Genomic DNA, 15,281 nt, shown 5'->3' on the forward strand with positions numbered 1-15,281 from the left:
AATTGTAAGACACCATCATATACATATATAAATATAATAAACACATAAGAACCAGACGGGGTGTTGATACTATTTAAAATTATTGTCAGGTATATTATACTTCTAAGATCAACATAATCAATTAGAATGAACGATGTAATCTTACTCACCAATATTGATAATGATAGTAAATATAGTTAATAAATTGACCAGAGGGGAGATGAAGGCGTGCGTGCTCAAATATAAACATAGTTGGCTGGCTGGCGACTACATGATAGTAAGGTGACGACAACAATACATTCTCGACCACAGGAAACCATAAGTACATGTAAGAAACAAATACACTTACCGATCTGTTGATAAGATCATGAGGTAATTATGTACTCACCGGGGTTCCTAGGAACCCCTGCCCTTCTGGAACACTTGCGAAGTGTCTCGCCAGTCTAACAATCGGCAGGTAGGGTTATCCATCAGTCGGTGGATAGTACCTGTAATCATGAGTTTGCGCTCCCGCGCCTCCAGATGGAATTCGCACATACTGGAGACCAACAGGGTAGGACGAACCTAACCCTGTGTCGCTATAGTACCGAGCCCACCCCAAGCAAGGCAAGTACGTACTATAGGCATCACCGGAGATATCTGCGTCTCTCCTGACATACTGGGGTTAGCAGAATACGTGACCTCAGTCACTACGAGCCCAACTGATACGTGACCTCAGTCACTACGAGCCCAAATAAACACCATGGCCACAAAAACGTGTTAACACATAAATATTTCTCGAGAACAGTGCACAATACAATTACATACGTATATATACCAATTATATGTGATCACCTTAATAAACCAATAATATGCTACACATATTATCTACGCACAATTATGCCACACATATTATCTACGCATAATCGCATAATATTCGCATGATAATCGCACATGCAACGCAGCGCAACGCATCGCATCGCTCACCACTGCACTTGTCAACAGACAACTATATACTCTATATTCAATCTCACCCTCACATGTTTTTATGTGGTTCCTTCTTTGGTCTTTCGTCACCCTAGCCCAACACATACAAACAAAAACAAATGGGATACCAGTCGCCAGCCTATCGATGTTAAATATGAGATTCAAAAGAAACAAATATGGAAAGGCAATTATTACTGGAGTAAAGTTTTGATATATTCGTTATGATTTATATTTCGTACCTTACAATATATTAAGCCAAATCTTACAATAATATTATTTGAGTCACGCCAAAAAGAGAAGCACGGTTGCCAGATTTTTAGAAAAATTAACTAAACTTTCTATGCGCTGAAGAACCTAACTAGGATCATACAGAGAACAATGAAAAATAGGACGGAAGAAATTTTAAAAGTGAGCAATTTGGGCTTAGAAGAAACAAAGGAATTCGTGAAGCCATAACAGGTTAATAACGGTTTTTGAGCAACAAATAAAGTAAATATCAACAGCTTACGCTACTACCTATAATAATGCTTAGGCACCCATTGGTATAACAATCAATTAAATAATTATTTTGTTCATTGCTGATAGTACGCAATACTATTTAAAGTACATCTGGACATGGTATCCAGAACACAAAAGAAAGAAAACATCAACGTTGCATATACACATGTACGTATACTACAGAAATTGTTTTTGAGTCGCATATTCGCATGCTATTTCATACAACCCCATACAACTCAAAAGGATTTAGATTAGAACTACGAGCTAGTCACGGTAAAGGACCCGTACGTAAAATCCAGCGTCTAGGAAAATTTTCGTGTAGAAGCTCACGCACTGACCTCTGACACTGACACATTGACCTACTTCATATGACTTTGACTGTTTACGTACGCAATAAAAACCAATAACGTTAAAACAACTACTCTGGGCTGACTGTAAACATAAACAGTGCATGAGTACAAAAATATAAAAGAAATATAATACGGAAGCTGCTAAGTAGCAGTAAAATTGAATTGGACGTTGAAATGGATTGTCATATTTCCCTGCGTGATTCTACCATGGTCAGACTGGCCCTTGCTTAGACTTTCAATCCTTGTTTTATATAATGCGTATCACCTCTTGCAAGCTTGCTACTTATTTCAGAAACATCAATGGTTCCAAGCGTACATACATTTGCAATGGAGTGATCCGCTTATAATGCAATGTTTTGAATTCTGTTTGTACTGCAAATTATAGCTATATGTTTCCTTGGTTAATAGCCGTTTCTAGAAAGAGCTCGGCAATTAAGATGTCTAATTAAAGGATGGAACCGCGCCTTAGACCTAACTTTAATATCCACGATCGAAACTTTTAATTACAAATCATTAATGTTTTAACGTGTCGAGCGATTGTAAATATCAATTTTCGATCATAGGGTCATTGAAAGGATAGTAGTAGTAATCCTTAGGTGGAATTGACATATGTAAAGTGCTATGCATCATCGACAACGGTACCCATTCGTCCAAACACGATAAGATGAATACCAATGTGCACTTAATTTTCGAATAGAAGCAAACAAAAATTTAGCTATTAGGTGGGAAGATTTTAGGTATTTATAAGCTAAAGAATAAAGTATTACTTTTAGTATGGTCCCCTAAAATACTGTACTGATTGTAATATTACAATAGAAAAATAAAATGTTTGTACTATCTACCTACAAAGTAAAAACATAAGATTTGGGTAAAGTTTTAGGTAAAGGGGGTGAGGGTGGTGGGATCGAAAGAGGAGGTCTCCCCCACCACTGTACCATAAAAAGTTCGTGGCGGTTTCACCCCCATAAAAAGGGTTCACAGTTAATAAATACGCCAATTTTTATACATTTCTAGGCATGTAAATATTTATAGTCATTCTTAAACAATATTGAAAGGTAAAACTAAAATACATAAAAATATTGAGAAAATTATTTAAAACATTATTTAAATAGCTTTATCAATAGGGTAGGTTAGGTTAGGTTAGGTTAGGTTAGGTTATCGGGTTTTGTTCAAGTGACCACCCTCTTTCAATCCCCCACCTCCACCCGCTTGAAAATATTTTTTTTATTGAATTTTATTTGAATTATAGTATCTGAAAATTGTCAAAATAATCACCTTTCAACCCCCATAACTTTTTTTGGGGGTGAGTCCGCCGCAAATTGTTTATGGTGTTATACTCAGATGACCACTCTATTTCGATCCCCCCTACACTCTTTCGTTCCCCCCTTCCCCCACCACCATCTTACCCCCATAACTTTTTATGGGGGTGAGACCGCCACGAACTTTTTATGGTAGTGGTGGGGGATCATCTAGACATTTACCAAGATGTCTGCTTGAACCAATAATGTAATCGTGTTTCAATTGAATAAAGTAGTTGAGCAATTAAAGTGCGATTTTTAACATAAAGTAATTAAAACACAAGGGTATTTTATTTTATGATGGTTAGAAAGAACGAGAATATTCTCTATTACGGAATTAGTAAAAAACCTCATGCATATGTGAATGTGATAAAGAAATAAAACTCAACGACGTGCTTGTATTGATCACCTGCCATGTATTATTACTTTAATTTGTTGTTGTTAGACGTATTTTTATAGTTTCTATTTATAACTTCATAAGAAGTAAACCATTCCTGCAATTTCGGAACAACGCAACGCAACGTGTATGTAAGTACTATGTATAGAATCACATAGGTATGTGCTAAGAACAATATGAGGGTTAATGGTTTACGATCTGTATAAATCGAAACGTGTTTACATCATGTGAAACCACCAAGACGGTAAACAAACGTTTTATTGCCAGACATTACCTGACTTATTCAAGGTAGCAAGATAATGATCTTGTTGTTTGATCTATACCGTTTTATTTCTAACACAGAAATTGCTTGGCGTATCTATATATAAACGAATCAAATGAAAGAGACTAATTCCTTTATTAAAAATCAAGAGATGAATTATTTACGTACATTTCTGGCTATTTTGGTGCTTTTAGGGCTTTGTATCTCAAAAGGAAAAAAAGAATTCTTCGTTGTCCGTCTGTCTGACTATCTGTCCTTCAAGGGCCGTTTTCTCAGGAACGCGTAGAGATATCAAGTTGAAATTAATATCAAATACTCAGATCTGAAATTCCTTAAAGCTGTGAAAAAACCAAACTTTTAAGTCAACCCAATTAAAAGATACAACCGTTTGTGACGCTTATTTTGATACTACCAAGGGAATCAAGACCTTTAGAGTACTACCCGTCGATTTAAAATTACGAAATTTAGCAAGAAGCAATGTTTTACAGTACAAGTTGAGGGAAGAATCTGAAAACAGTAAATTTGAACTCGCACATGGCCGTTTTTTCTTACTTATGTCGACATTTTCATGATCCAACAGGACATGCACCCTGATGAAGCTCTAAGTAGGATACAAAAGCAGGTGGATCGGCTTGCGATTAAAAGGAACCGGAGCAGCAGCTTAGGAAGGCACCATGGGGTTGGTATTCCGCTTTGACGCACAACACTGCGATATGGAAAGCAACGGGAAACCACCACAACCCGAAACTTTAATGATAGTATCCGCTACCGTTAAGAATGTTTCACAATTTAGTCCCCTATTCAGATGACCTCAGGGGATATCATTGATTGTTATAAATTTTTACGAGTATTAGTAGATCTAATACGAGGGTGGATTGATAAGTTTCCGGCCTGACCAAGAAAAACAAGGTTTTTAAAAATTTTTTTTTTTTATTTCTCAACATAATCTCCTCCAAGGCTGATACATTTCTCATAGCGGTGTTCCAGTCTATTAATGCCATCTCTATAGACTGATTCGTCAAGCTCCTCAAAATAACCATTTACAGCTTCGATTACTTCTTCATTGTCCGCAAATCTCTTACCGCCAAGCCATTTTTTGAGATTAGGGAACAGAAAATAGTCACTCGGGGCTAGGTCTGGAGAGTAAGGAGGGTGCGGCATCAATTCAAACTTTAGATCGTTGATTTTAGCCGTCGCAACGATTGACGTGTGCGCTGGTGCGTTATCGTGATGAAACAAGATTTTTTTCTTCGCCAGATGAGGTCGTTTAATTTTCACCTCGTGGCTCAAACGTTGCAATAAGTCTGCGTAGTATTGACCAGTGATAGTATTACCCTTTGCAAGGTAATCAATGTATATAATACCTCTTGCATCCCAAAAAACAGTAGCCATAACCTTGTTCGCCGAAAAAATTGTTTTTGCCTTCTTTGGAGTTGGTTCCCCTGGTCCAATCCACTGTTTAGACTGTTCTTTGGTTTCAGGAGTGTAGTGGTGGACCCACGTTTCGTCAACGGTTACGAATCGACGCAAAAATTCGCTTGGATTACGCTTATACAATGACAAATTTGCGGTAGAAATGTTTTTTCGAATCAATTTTTGGTCGACTGTTAGCAAACGCGGCACCCATCTTGCACAGAGCTTTTCCATATGCAAATGTTGGTGCAAAATATGTTGCACACGTTCATATGACATCTTACAGGTCTCAGCTATCTCACGCACTTTCAATCTGCGGTCTCCCAGCACTATTTGATGAATTTTTTCGATCATATCTGGAGTTGTGACCTCAACGGGGCGTCCTGAGCGAGGCCCATCAGAGGTGCTCACACGACCCTTTTTAAACTCGGAAACCCACTGCTTAACGGTTGAATATGACGGGGAGGATGTCCCCAGTGTTGAGTCCATCTCTTTTTTAATTTCCTTCGGCGTTAACCCCTTCAAATAAAAGTATTTGATGACAGCACGATTTTCCTGCTTTTCCATTTTTACGAAAACCACAGAGGCGTCTTGTTCAGCGTGCTGTCAAACCTACACTAGCAAGGAGATCGGGCTGAAACTATAGCTACAAGCTATCCAAGGATGGTACTATAGAATGTCACCTCAAGGTAGGCCTAGTGGCGTCATCTCTTGGTTAGGCCGGAAACTTATCAATCCACCCTCGTATTTCAGGAGTTGGCGCGTGGAATGTTAGAACCATGAGACAAGCAGCTGAGAAGTTAGAAACTTTAAAAATTGATATTGATGGACTAGAATCAGAACGGCAATAACGCAAGTCTATATACCTACTTTTGCTTATGGTGACGAAGATGTACGTGTTAAGTTTAGTAAGAGGACAGGAAAACGTAATAATCACAGTAGACTTCAACACAAAAACTTCAAAAACCGTATATATCATATGTATGACTTATTCCAATCTCTCAAAGCATGGAGAATATTTTTGTCAGGAAAATATGAAGCTCTTATGTACAAGGTTCTAAATTATGAAGCATGGTTACAAAAAAGGAAGTCACAATGAGTCCGTAGTAACTTTTTAACAGCTTTTTAATACCTTCGGATATGATGATGATTATGGTTATGGTTCTGGTCATGGATACGGTCAATGGAGATGCCAAGGATCTCCTCGCACAGCCGGGGACTATAAATGACCACAAGAAAATTAAAGCGTATCCATTTTAGATAAAAGCAAGCTTTCAAGATCAACCAATTAAAATGACAATTATGGTCAAGACAAACAAGATATTGAAAAATATGAATCCGAAATAAACTCAACTCAACTTTCAAAAAATGCAAAACTGCTACACGAAATCGTAATACAAAATTACATTTATTATTATTTTGGAACACATTGGACAATTAAATGAATAGATGAAGGTGGAAATGTGTGCAGAAAAAATGTTGAAAATAAAATATGGAAAGATGATAAAGGGGATGATTGGAGAAAAATTGGTAAGTTGAAATATGTGAAATGCATGACAGTCTTGTAATGAAAGCATTAGCAAGGTGACAGTGAACCAGAGTATGTGAAATAGAAGAAAGATTTGGACGTAATAGCATGGTTTAGTAGGGTAGGAAACGAAAATAGAGTGTGTAAGTATTTCATGAACAAGAAGAAAGGATATGTAGAATATGCAACGGTGGTGATGAAACTTTAATGTATGTACTGAGGGGATGTGATGAATGTAAGGATTTGAATAGATGTAAGGGATAAACGGATGTGGGGATGGACTGATCATATTAAAAAAGATTTTGGAACTAGAATGAGATGAATTGAAAGATGAGAGGGTGGAATAAATTTTATGTTTTGTATTAGCTTATAGTTTGGGCTGATAAAGAAATACTTAGATTACGCTTTGTATTTTCTGTAAATATGTTTGCATTTTTTATTTGTGAATTTGTATATTTTGAAAATGGATGTAAGGGGAAGTGACCGTGTACACGTACATTTTTGGGAATGGTTTTCCACCCTTTTAGGAATGTTTCATCCACGATAAGGGTGCGAATATTTCTGACCTGCATTGGCAATTCTCTTAATTTTTAAAAGTATATAATTCTTTTCTACTGTTCGATAATTTGACTTCCATTTTGATTGTAGTAAATACTACAAATGGCGCGGTAAACGCCATCTGTAGTACGATGCTACATTTTAGGATTACGTATGCACTTGTGTGGATATCTACTTGCTGAAAACGAATCCCGGCGTAGCCAACCTCAACGTGATAGGCACGTTAGCTTAATCGAATAAAATAATTCGAAGTGGTCTGTATTCTGTCGAAACTGCCAGACGCGGATCGCGATTTCGATCTTTTTGGATCTCATCAGCGCGTCGCAGGCAACTCCGACTGAACCCAGACCAACTTTTACCTGCTGTCTTAACGGTGCGATTTAGAAAATACTACAAATGGCGCGGTAAACGCCATCTGTAGCACGAATAGTAGTAGTAGTAATAGTAGAATGCAGACCACTTCGAATTATTTTATTTGATTGTAGTAGTTGAAAAAGAATTTAATTTTTTACTACCTCTTTGGTTAAGTTATGGGATAAATTAGTTTCGTTAATTGGGGCGAAGCAAGCCGATTCAGGACTTTCGGTTAACACGCTTCTTCTCTTAAACGACTTTATGGGTATAGTTCAAATTTGTCACAATGTTCATGCATGAAGAATCGGACAATTCGTTACGTGTTATATATAGTACATACTGCTTCGCCCCATTTTATGTCGAAGCATACTGCGAATATTACCTGGTTAATAGGTACATCCTATATGCAGAAACACTTCACTGTAAAAAACAGTGATTATCAGTTGGGGAATCGTTAGTGTACAAGTAGCTAAAGGTTATTTAAAATGGTAGGAGCCTTGGCTTTGAGTTTCCTACTAAAAAAACACCGCCTGTTTATTGATTGCTAAATTTCTCTACATTTACATACCACTTAGTAGTTGAATTTGAAAAATTTAAAAACAAAGAAGTATCTAAAACACATGCCATTTTGTATACGAAGCAAGAACGTGGGTGCTTTATGCTTGACTGCATTCATATTTTCCTATGTCATAAAATCGAACGATTTTACATGAAGAGTTATAAAAAAAGTAAACGCCAATGTAAAATCGTTAAAGCGTGGTATATGCTTTCACGACTAGCAAAATTCGCTTCTGAAAACAAAGAGATTATTATAACAATCACTTTTATCGACTTTTTATTGTTATGGGATAAGTTAAACAAACTAAAATGTTAATTCCCGAAATTAGATGAGAGCGATTCTCTAAAACGTATTAAAACCGCAAGTACAAAACAAACAACACCAACTTCAGAACAAAAGGTAAAAAAAGTAGAAGTTACTATCAACTATGCATTTTTCTTTTAAAACCAGAGGAATGTTGTTAAGTTTTACAGGCAGATATTCGAGAACTTACTATTGCAAGGGGAATATCAGCACACGCGTTAAATTGATAAGGCGTGTTGCTTAATTCTGGGGTGGAAGGTAGAATAATAGAATTCTTGCAGCGAAGTCGACTCATTAGATATATATTTACAAATATTTACAGAGTATCTCCAACGAATGATTAGTAATGATTAACTAGAAAAGTGCAAGTCCTAGTTCAAGAAAAAAAAGTTAAAACTTTTGGATGTTTCATTCCCACCAGCCAGTAATGCTGGTGGGCGGGCAGTCTTTCCGGACTATGCCAGAAGGTAGGGCGGAAGGCCCTCTTCAGCCTGCTTCCAAGAATCGTGGGAATAGGTGGGTGGTGGTTGGGGTGAGAAAGATGAGACGGACGAAATGAAGACAGAAGAGAATGAAAAATTATCTGTGGAATATTACTGCCTCAGCATTTGCCTAAGTGATCCAAGAAAACCACAGAAAAACTTGGATCAAGGCAGATGGACCCGGAATCGAACCGGCGTCCTCCCGAATGCTAAGCAATGGTCTAAACCTTTAGGCCATGCCGCTCGGTTCTAGTTCAAGTGCTTGTCACTTCTTGTATATAAAACTTAAACTTGGGAGGAAAACGTCAAGGGTGTGGCGAATATCACCATTGGTGATTAACCCTTTAAAACATTTCGGCAAACTGATAAGGCGGACCTTTAAAACTCAAAAATTGCAAGAGAGAGATTCTTACAATCTGTGAAAAATCGGCTACATCAAATGATAAACAAACGGCACTTTCTAACTGTTAAACCCTTAAAATAAACACTACATAATAAAATGAAATTGAATTGGGGATCGTAAAGGATCCTTCCTGAACCGTTACCTCTATAAACTAATTTAACCATAGAACTGTTGCATCTAGCCATCCTCGAAGGGTCTACTATCAAATAAGCACAACGCCGCCTTGTAAATTTGCAAAATATTCTAAAAATTGTACACTGGAACTTTATGAACTGCATCAAGAAGAACGGTCTCTGAACAAATGTGAAGACAAAAGAAGAAACATGTTTGCCGTAAGAATAAGGGTATTGAATTTTAATAATCATCATCATAAGGTCGTCAGTCCTCAGACTGGTTGGACACGCACCTCCACTCTTTCCAATCCTGAGCTAATCTTCGCATTTCCCTAAAGCTAGAGCAACCCACATCCTTAACCATTTGCGATAAGTAATTTAATCTAGGTCTACCTCGGCACCTCTTAACATCAGTTTCTGCCTCTAATATGTCTCTGACTAGACCTTCATGCCTAGGAAGGTGTCCTACTAATCTATCTCGCCTATTTCTTATTGACTTCCATAGAGTCCTCTGTTCTCTTACTCTTTCTAACATCTCTTCATTTCTAACCTTCTCTATCCACGGTATCCTTATCATTCGCCTGTAACACCACATTTCAAACGCTTCTAACCAAAAACCTTTTCTAAACAAAAATTTTTATGGCAATCACCTTTTTTAGTATGACAAAATAATCAAAATTGAAGACAAAGTCATGGATACGCAGGCAACGTATAAATAGTCTATCTACAGGCAGAAACAGAACAATTCAAATCCATATAGAAAAGACAGCTTTGAAGACACTTCTTATTGATAGCTATTTTCCATAATGAAGATAAAACGTATATAGTTGTAAAACCGCATTTTATATCATTACAGAAAGGAAAATGTCGACTTACCTGATCCAATAGGAAGATTTCGTCCAACCAGTTCAACTTCATCATGTGCTTTCTCTACCGTGATCTCGTCCGACGCTTCAATTTTCACAACTTTGCCACTTTTCACAGGCTCCTCACTGGTCTGTATCAGTATATGTCCACTAGCACTATCATCACCGCTAAGTAATAAAAATGGGGCACCGTTGCCGAGCCTTTTGATCGAATGAAACACGACCCCTTTAGCAAGATCTCGTTGATTTACGATTAACTGACTAACTTTACTCTCGCCCGCACTGTTGTTTTCCAAGACTATATCGGTCTTTTCGAAGCTAACGTTGTCAGTCCTTAGAAGGATGTGACTATGGTCGAGAAGCTTAGAACTCCTCAGAAGGATCACATTGCTATTAGGTTCGGTGGATAAAGAGGAGCCATCCGCTGTGGACGTGGTGGAGGTGAGTACCAGCTGTCCGTTCGGTTTTTGCATTTGATCGATTTCATCCCCTGGAGGGTCGGAAAATTGAGCAAAACCTGTGAAAAATATATTTATAATTAGCAACTATATTATAAATGATGTAACTAACAATAAATTTTAGCGGGCCTAATGTGACGTCATGTGACAGTTAGATGCTAGAGTTATAATTAATTACTCAATTCTTTCAATCCAGCATTGTCACATAGTCGTATTCGCAATTTACAAAAGTATATTTTTCATTTTCCCGGAATTAAGTCTACCTAACTTTCAAAACACGAAACTACCGTGGGCAATTGCATTTTTTATAGTTCCGAGGTATATTGGGTCGAAAGCACGAAGCCGATACACAAGACATGTGTACCGAGACAGAATTCCTAGGTTCCATGTGACGATGACGAAAGCAAACACTACATGGGATCCTATCAAGTGCGAAGGTAAATAAGAGAAAAGAATTAATTGAAATCCGCGAGTGAGATTAAGTGAGGTCCGCGAAGCAGGAGTGAAAAGTCGGAAGGAAGAGGTGCCCACTGGTCCATACGGTTTGGGAATCATCGGGTAGGTACATCATAGATTGGCATTGGTTTGATGACTGAAACCTTGTACCGTATTTTCACTCAGAGAGCACAAACAGTTGAGAATGCTGGCGTCAATCAATTTTCATTTTAACTATCGTTTACCTATGGTTTTAGAAGACTATTATTAAGCTTCCCTTTATATTTAAGCTTTAGGTACTTCATTGGTAATAAACCTCCAGAGGTACGGCACCCTCTAGGGGCAAAAATAAGGTATATGAACTACTGTAACTAATAAGACTTTTGATCGCACTTATGAGGGCTATGACATATCAAGAATTTAATCGATTTCGCTGAATCCCATTTATTATAAGATCACTGTGAGGTCTTTTCACATTTATAACTTCTTCGAACTCCGAATCTTGAGGTTTCTTTACGATTCTTATCAAAACCATAGCGAATTCGTAAATCGAAATGTTGAAAAATGATAAAATAAAAAAAGGAACTTTTACGGCTGATGCTATACATTCAATTCATGAAATTTAGAATTTTAATGAAAAACTTTGCCACTCACAAATCGGATATTCGAAAAATGATAAAATACGTCTCAATTTCTTCTTAAATATAACTCGCATAATAAAATTAATTTTCACGATAGCAGATTTGACCCATGAAATGGAGACTTTTCATGAAGAAGCTCCTCGCTTCCATAAGGCTATCTAATTATTCGTAATGTTTTCCATTTTTCGATGACTTCACATTTCAAAATCCACATTCCTAAATTACGATAAAAGGTTGCTTAATATTCTAATAAAGTGGTCAATCAGTTACAGTTAGTCAGAACACTTTCCCGTAGTTGTAAATTTTTCTATAATAATTAATATTATAAAGGAGTTAACAATGTAAGTTTAATTGTGGGAGGTAATCTCCGGAACTAGTGATAAGCAAAATTGGTCTTAGTGTTGCAGTCTTTATGCTAGCAAGACCAAGACTAAAACCAATACCGAATACGCAAGACTGAAAGAAAAATGATTACTCCCGGTGGATTTATGAGAGGGATGGTAACTATTTCAAGCAACTTTAATATATTCCTTTCTTGGAAAAAAAGAACATTCTTCGTAGGTATTTGAAATTTTTAGTTTGCTTTAGAAACTTTACCACTGTTTAAAAAAAAAGGATCTAGAAGAATTTCCCCGGAGTACCTAAGACTTAATACGCAACATTAAGGTCAAGACCTAGACTATATCTGCAAGACCAGAGCCGGGCAAACTTTAACTTCGTAGGAGCCGCTACCCGAGGTTAGTTTCAGTCACTCCATACCCTAGAATGAGTACGAGAGAGTAAGCAGTAATGACCCATATTGTTTTCTCTTTTTTTTCTCCCTTCTACTCCCATATCAAGTCCCTTCATTCCGTAGACGAGCGAAGCCTCTCTCTCAACTTAAATAATACCTACGAAAATTTTCGTTACTACGTTCGCAATACTATTGGGTTTGGCTATGGAAGGGGGGTCTCACCTACGAAATGGAAGGGATAAGAAAAGGAAAGAATCATCTCACTCGCACTCGCAGGATCAATGAGGAGCTCCTTGGCTATACCTGAGGAGCTCTCGGGGGTCAAAAGAGCCGAGTTTGCCCGGCTCTGTGTAAGACCAAGACCGAATAAACAAGTCCAAGACCAATACCAAGACTGGAACAGTTTTAGTATTGCTTTACCCATTACTATCCGAGACAGTTCATTCAATTTCAAAAATTGTTTCATCAATATTTACAAGGGGCCTTCATAGACATAGGTTTTATATTGTTTGGTTAAAATAAAAACGTTTCTTCTATGAACGCAGCCTTATACATATATGAATGCTTTCTATAGAACAGTAGAGTTTAAAAAGTCCGTAACGACAAGCTTTAATCGGAAATTTGAAACAAACAAATCGACTAGGTAATAATTTTTATCTGAACAAAAGTTAATTAAAAACAGTTCCGAATAATAAAAACGGATCACTTTTTTGAGGATCGTTCTTTTAATACGGTAATATTCGTAATCCGAATCGATTTTAATCGACTAACAAGTACTAGCAACCAATAACAACAACAATGATGATGACAACAACACGAGTCTAATTTTGCCAATCACGTGAATCCGGCCGAAAGGCTTTGGGGCGATTTGATTCTTGCCTGCGGTTATTGCTGATTTTAAAACGATTTTACAACAACCGACGGACGCAACGTTCGTTCGGTGCAGGTCCAATAATTTCAACTTTAAATGACCGTGTAGCTAAACAAACGAACGTGTTAGTTTCCCATTACGTGCACGTTATAGGCCGCTTTATTTGAACGCTAAATAAACAAATCGGATGCGGTAGGATTGGGTTCAAGCCAAATTTATTGTTTCCTGCTTTTTATTTTTACACAATTTTAATTTCTGCATAACCATAGGTATCCACTAGGGCTTATCGATAGCTAGTTGTTCCATCGCCTCTCCATAAACAAAAACAAAAGAGGAGGCCATGACACAAAAAACGCAATTGAACCGATTATTTCAATTTCGATAAAATTACATGCCTGTTTCACTGTATTTCGAACCATTCTCCATCATGTAAAATATAATTTACATTTTAAATAACGCAGGCATTAAGGAATGTATGGGTATTAAGTGAACGAGAGGATAGGAAAGCTGCGTTATACTTTCAAATTTAGAGATTTAGACTGTTGTGCTATCTACGGATCCAACAAGACAAAACATACACGAAAGATTACACAAAAGGGAAAGTACTAAAAAATAACTAATACATTTATTAAAATTGGTTTAATACTTGTAAATTTGTAAATTAATCATAATTAATCTAACTCACATTTAAAGGTTTAATTTATTATTTTTTTNTTCGGGGGTGGGAGCAGGGGGATTGTAAGAGGCGGTAAGGTTTACCACTGTACCATAAAAACTTTGCGGCGGTCTCACCCCCATGAAAAGTTATGAGGGCTCAAAGTTTAGTCGTGCACTATGAAAATTGCATGTTGGTAGCTCTATCTCTCGAGATAATTATTAACCGAAACTACTTTGATAGTGAAGACAGGTACAAGTGATGCAGCAAGTGGACACTAGTACTCCTCCTGTACCCAGCGACCAAGAGATCATCCAGTCCTTTCAAGTAAGATGCAACCAAGAGGACGAAGTAAGATAATACACAAGTATACATATAACAAGGAACATATCATACCAGTATCTAGAACTGTTTTAAAGAAACGGACAGTAACGAATCGTTAAGTAGAAATCACTGACCAGGGTTCAGCCCGAGACAGTTCATAACTGCATCCATTTAGAATAAGTGAAAATGCTTTGTGGTAACTAGGGTGAGTCTCTTTTTGGTTTCTTAATTTATTACTTTACCACAGACCCCATTTCCTACCTTCAATAAAAATAACGAAAAAAATACTACTGCTGTCCTGATGCGGGTCTAAAGGCCGTCGACGGTTGGAGCTCCATCCTAACGTTTCGTAAGCTCGAGTGGTGAGTTCCCTCAGATATCCTTCCATTTCCGATGCTGGATATGGACATAAGAACCACTAAGAAAGCGATGGGAACGAGGCTTAAGAAGCTCAAAGGAAGCTGACGGCTAGGACACTGAAGATTCGGCTGTTACCGAACACGCATTGGGCAATGGCGACTACAAAATGCTCTTTGCGAATTGCTAGGTTCGGTCAACGGCTATCACAGTAAGATGGCTAGGGGCTATCGACAACCAAAAACAACCGGAGAAGTTCAACAAGAAGGAAGAGCCCCTCAAACTTAACTAGATCTGGAACCCGATCCTCAGAAACAAGCCCCGTCCCCGACCCATCAGCATAAATCAATTTACTAATTAAATAAAATACAAATTTATTTAGATTTATATTCTAAATTTAAAATACAGTTGTTTTTTTGTTTATTAGATGAAACATGTTAGATATGAAAGCTAAGGTGTTGAAATAAGTCAAATATTT

General features: G+C 37.3%; 1 protein-coding gene across 4 annotated transcripts in view; it reads right to left on the reverse strand.

Moving 5' to 3' along the window:
* LOC108732495 overlaps nucleotides 1-15,281 on the reverse strand; it is a 167,730-nt gene that overhangs the window by 48,223 nt on the left and 104,226 nt on the right. For all 4 annotated transcript variants that reach the window (XM_018463350.2, XM_018463351.2, XM_018463353.1 and 1 more), the window contains one exon: nucleotides 10,340-10,846. In XM_018463350.2, coding sequence (XP_018318852.1) covers nucleotides 10,340-10,802 — 463 coding nt within the window. In that variant the 5' untranslated portion in view covers nucleotides 10,803-10,846. The remainder of the gene's footprint in view (nucleotides 1-10,339; nucleotides 10,847-15,281) is intronic.

Source organism: Agrilus planipennis, unplaced genomic scaffold (genome assembly GCF_000699045.2).
Source record: "Agrilus planipennis isolate EAB-ADULT unplaced genomic scaffold, Apla_2.0 scaffold23, whole genome shotgun sequence".
In the NCBI taxonomy this organism is placed as follows: domain Eukaryota; kingdom Metazoa; phylum Arthropoda; class Insecta; order Coleoptera; family Buprestidae; genus Agrilus; species Agrilus planipennis.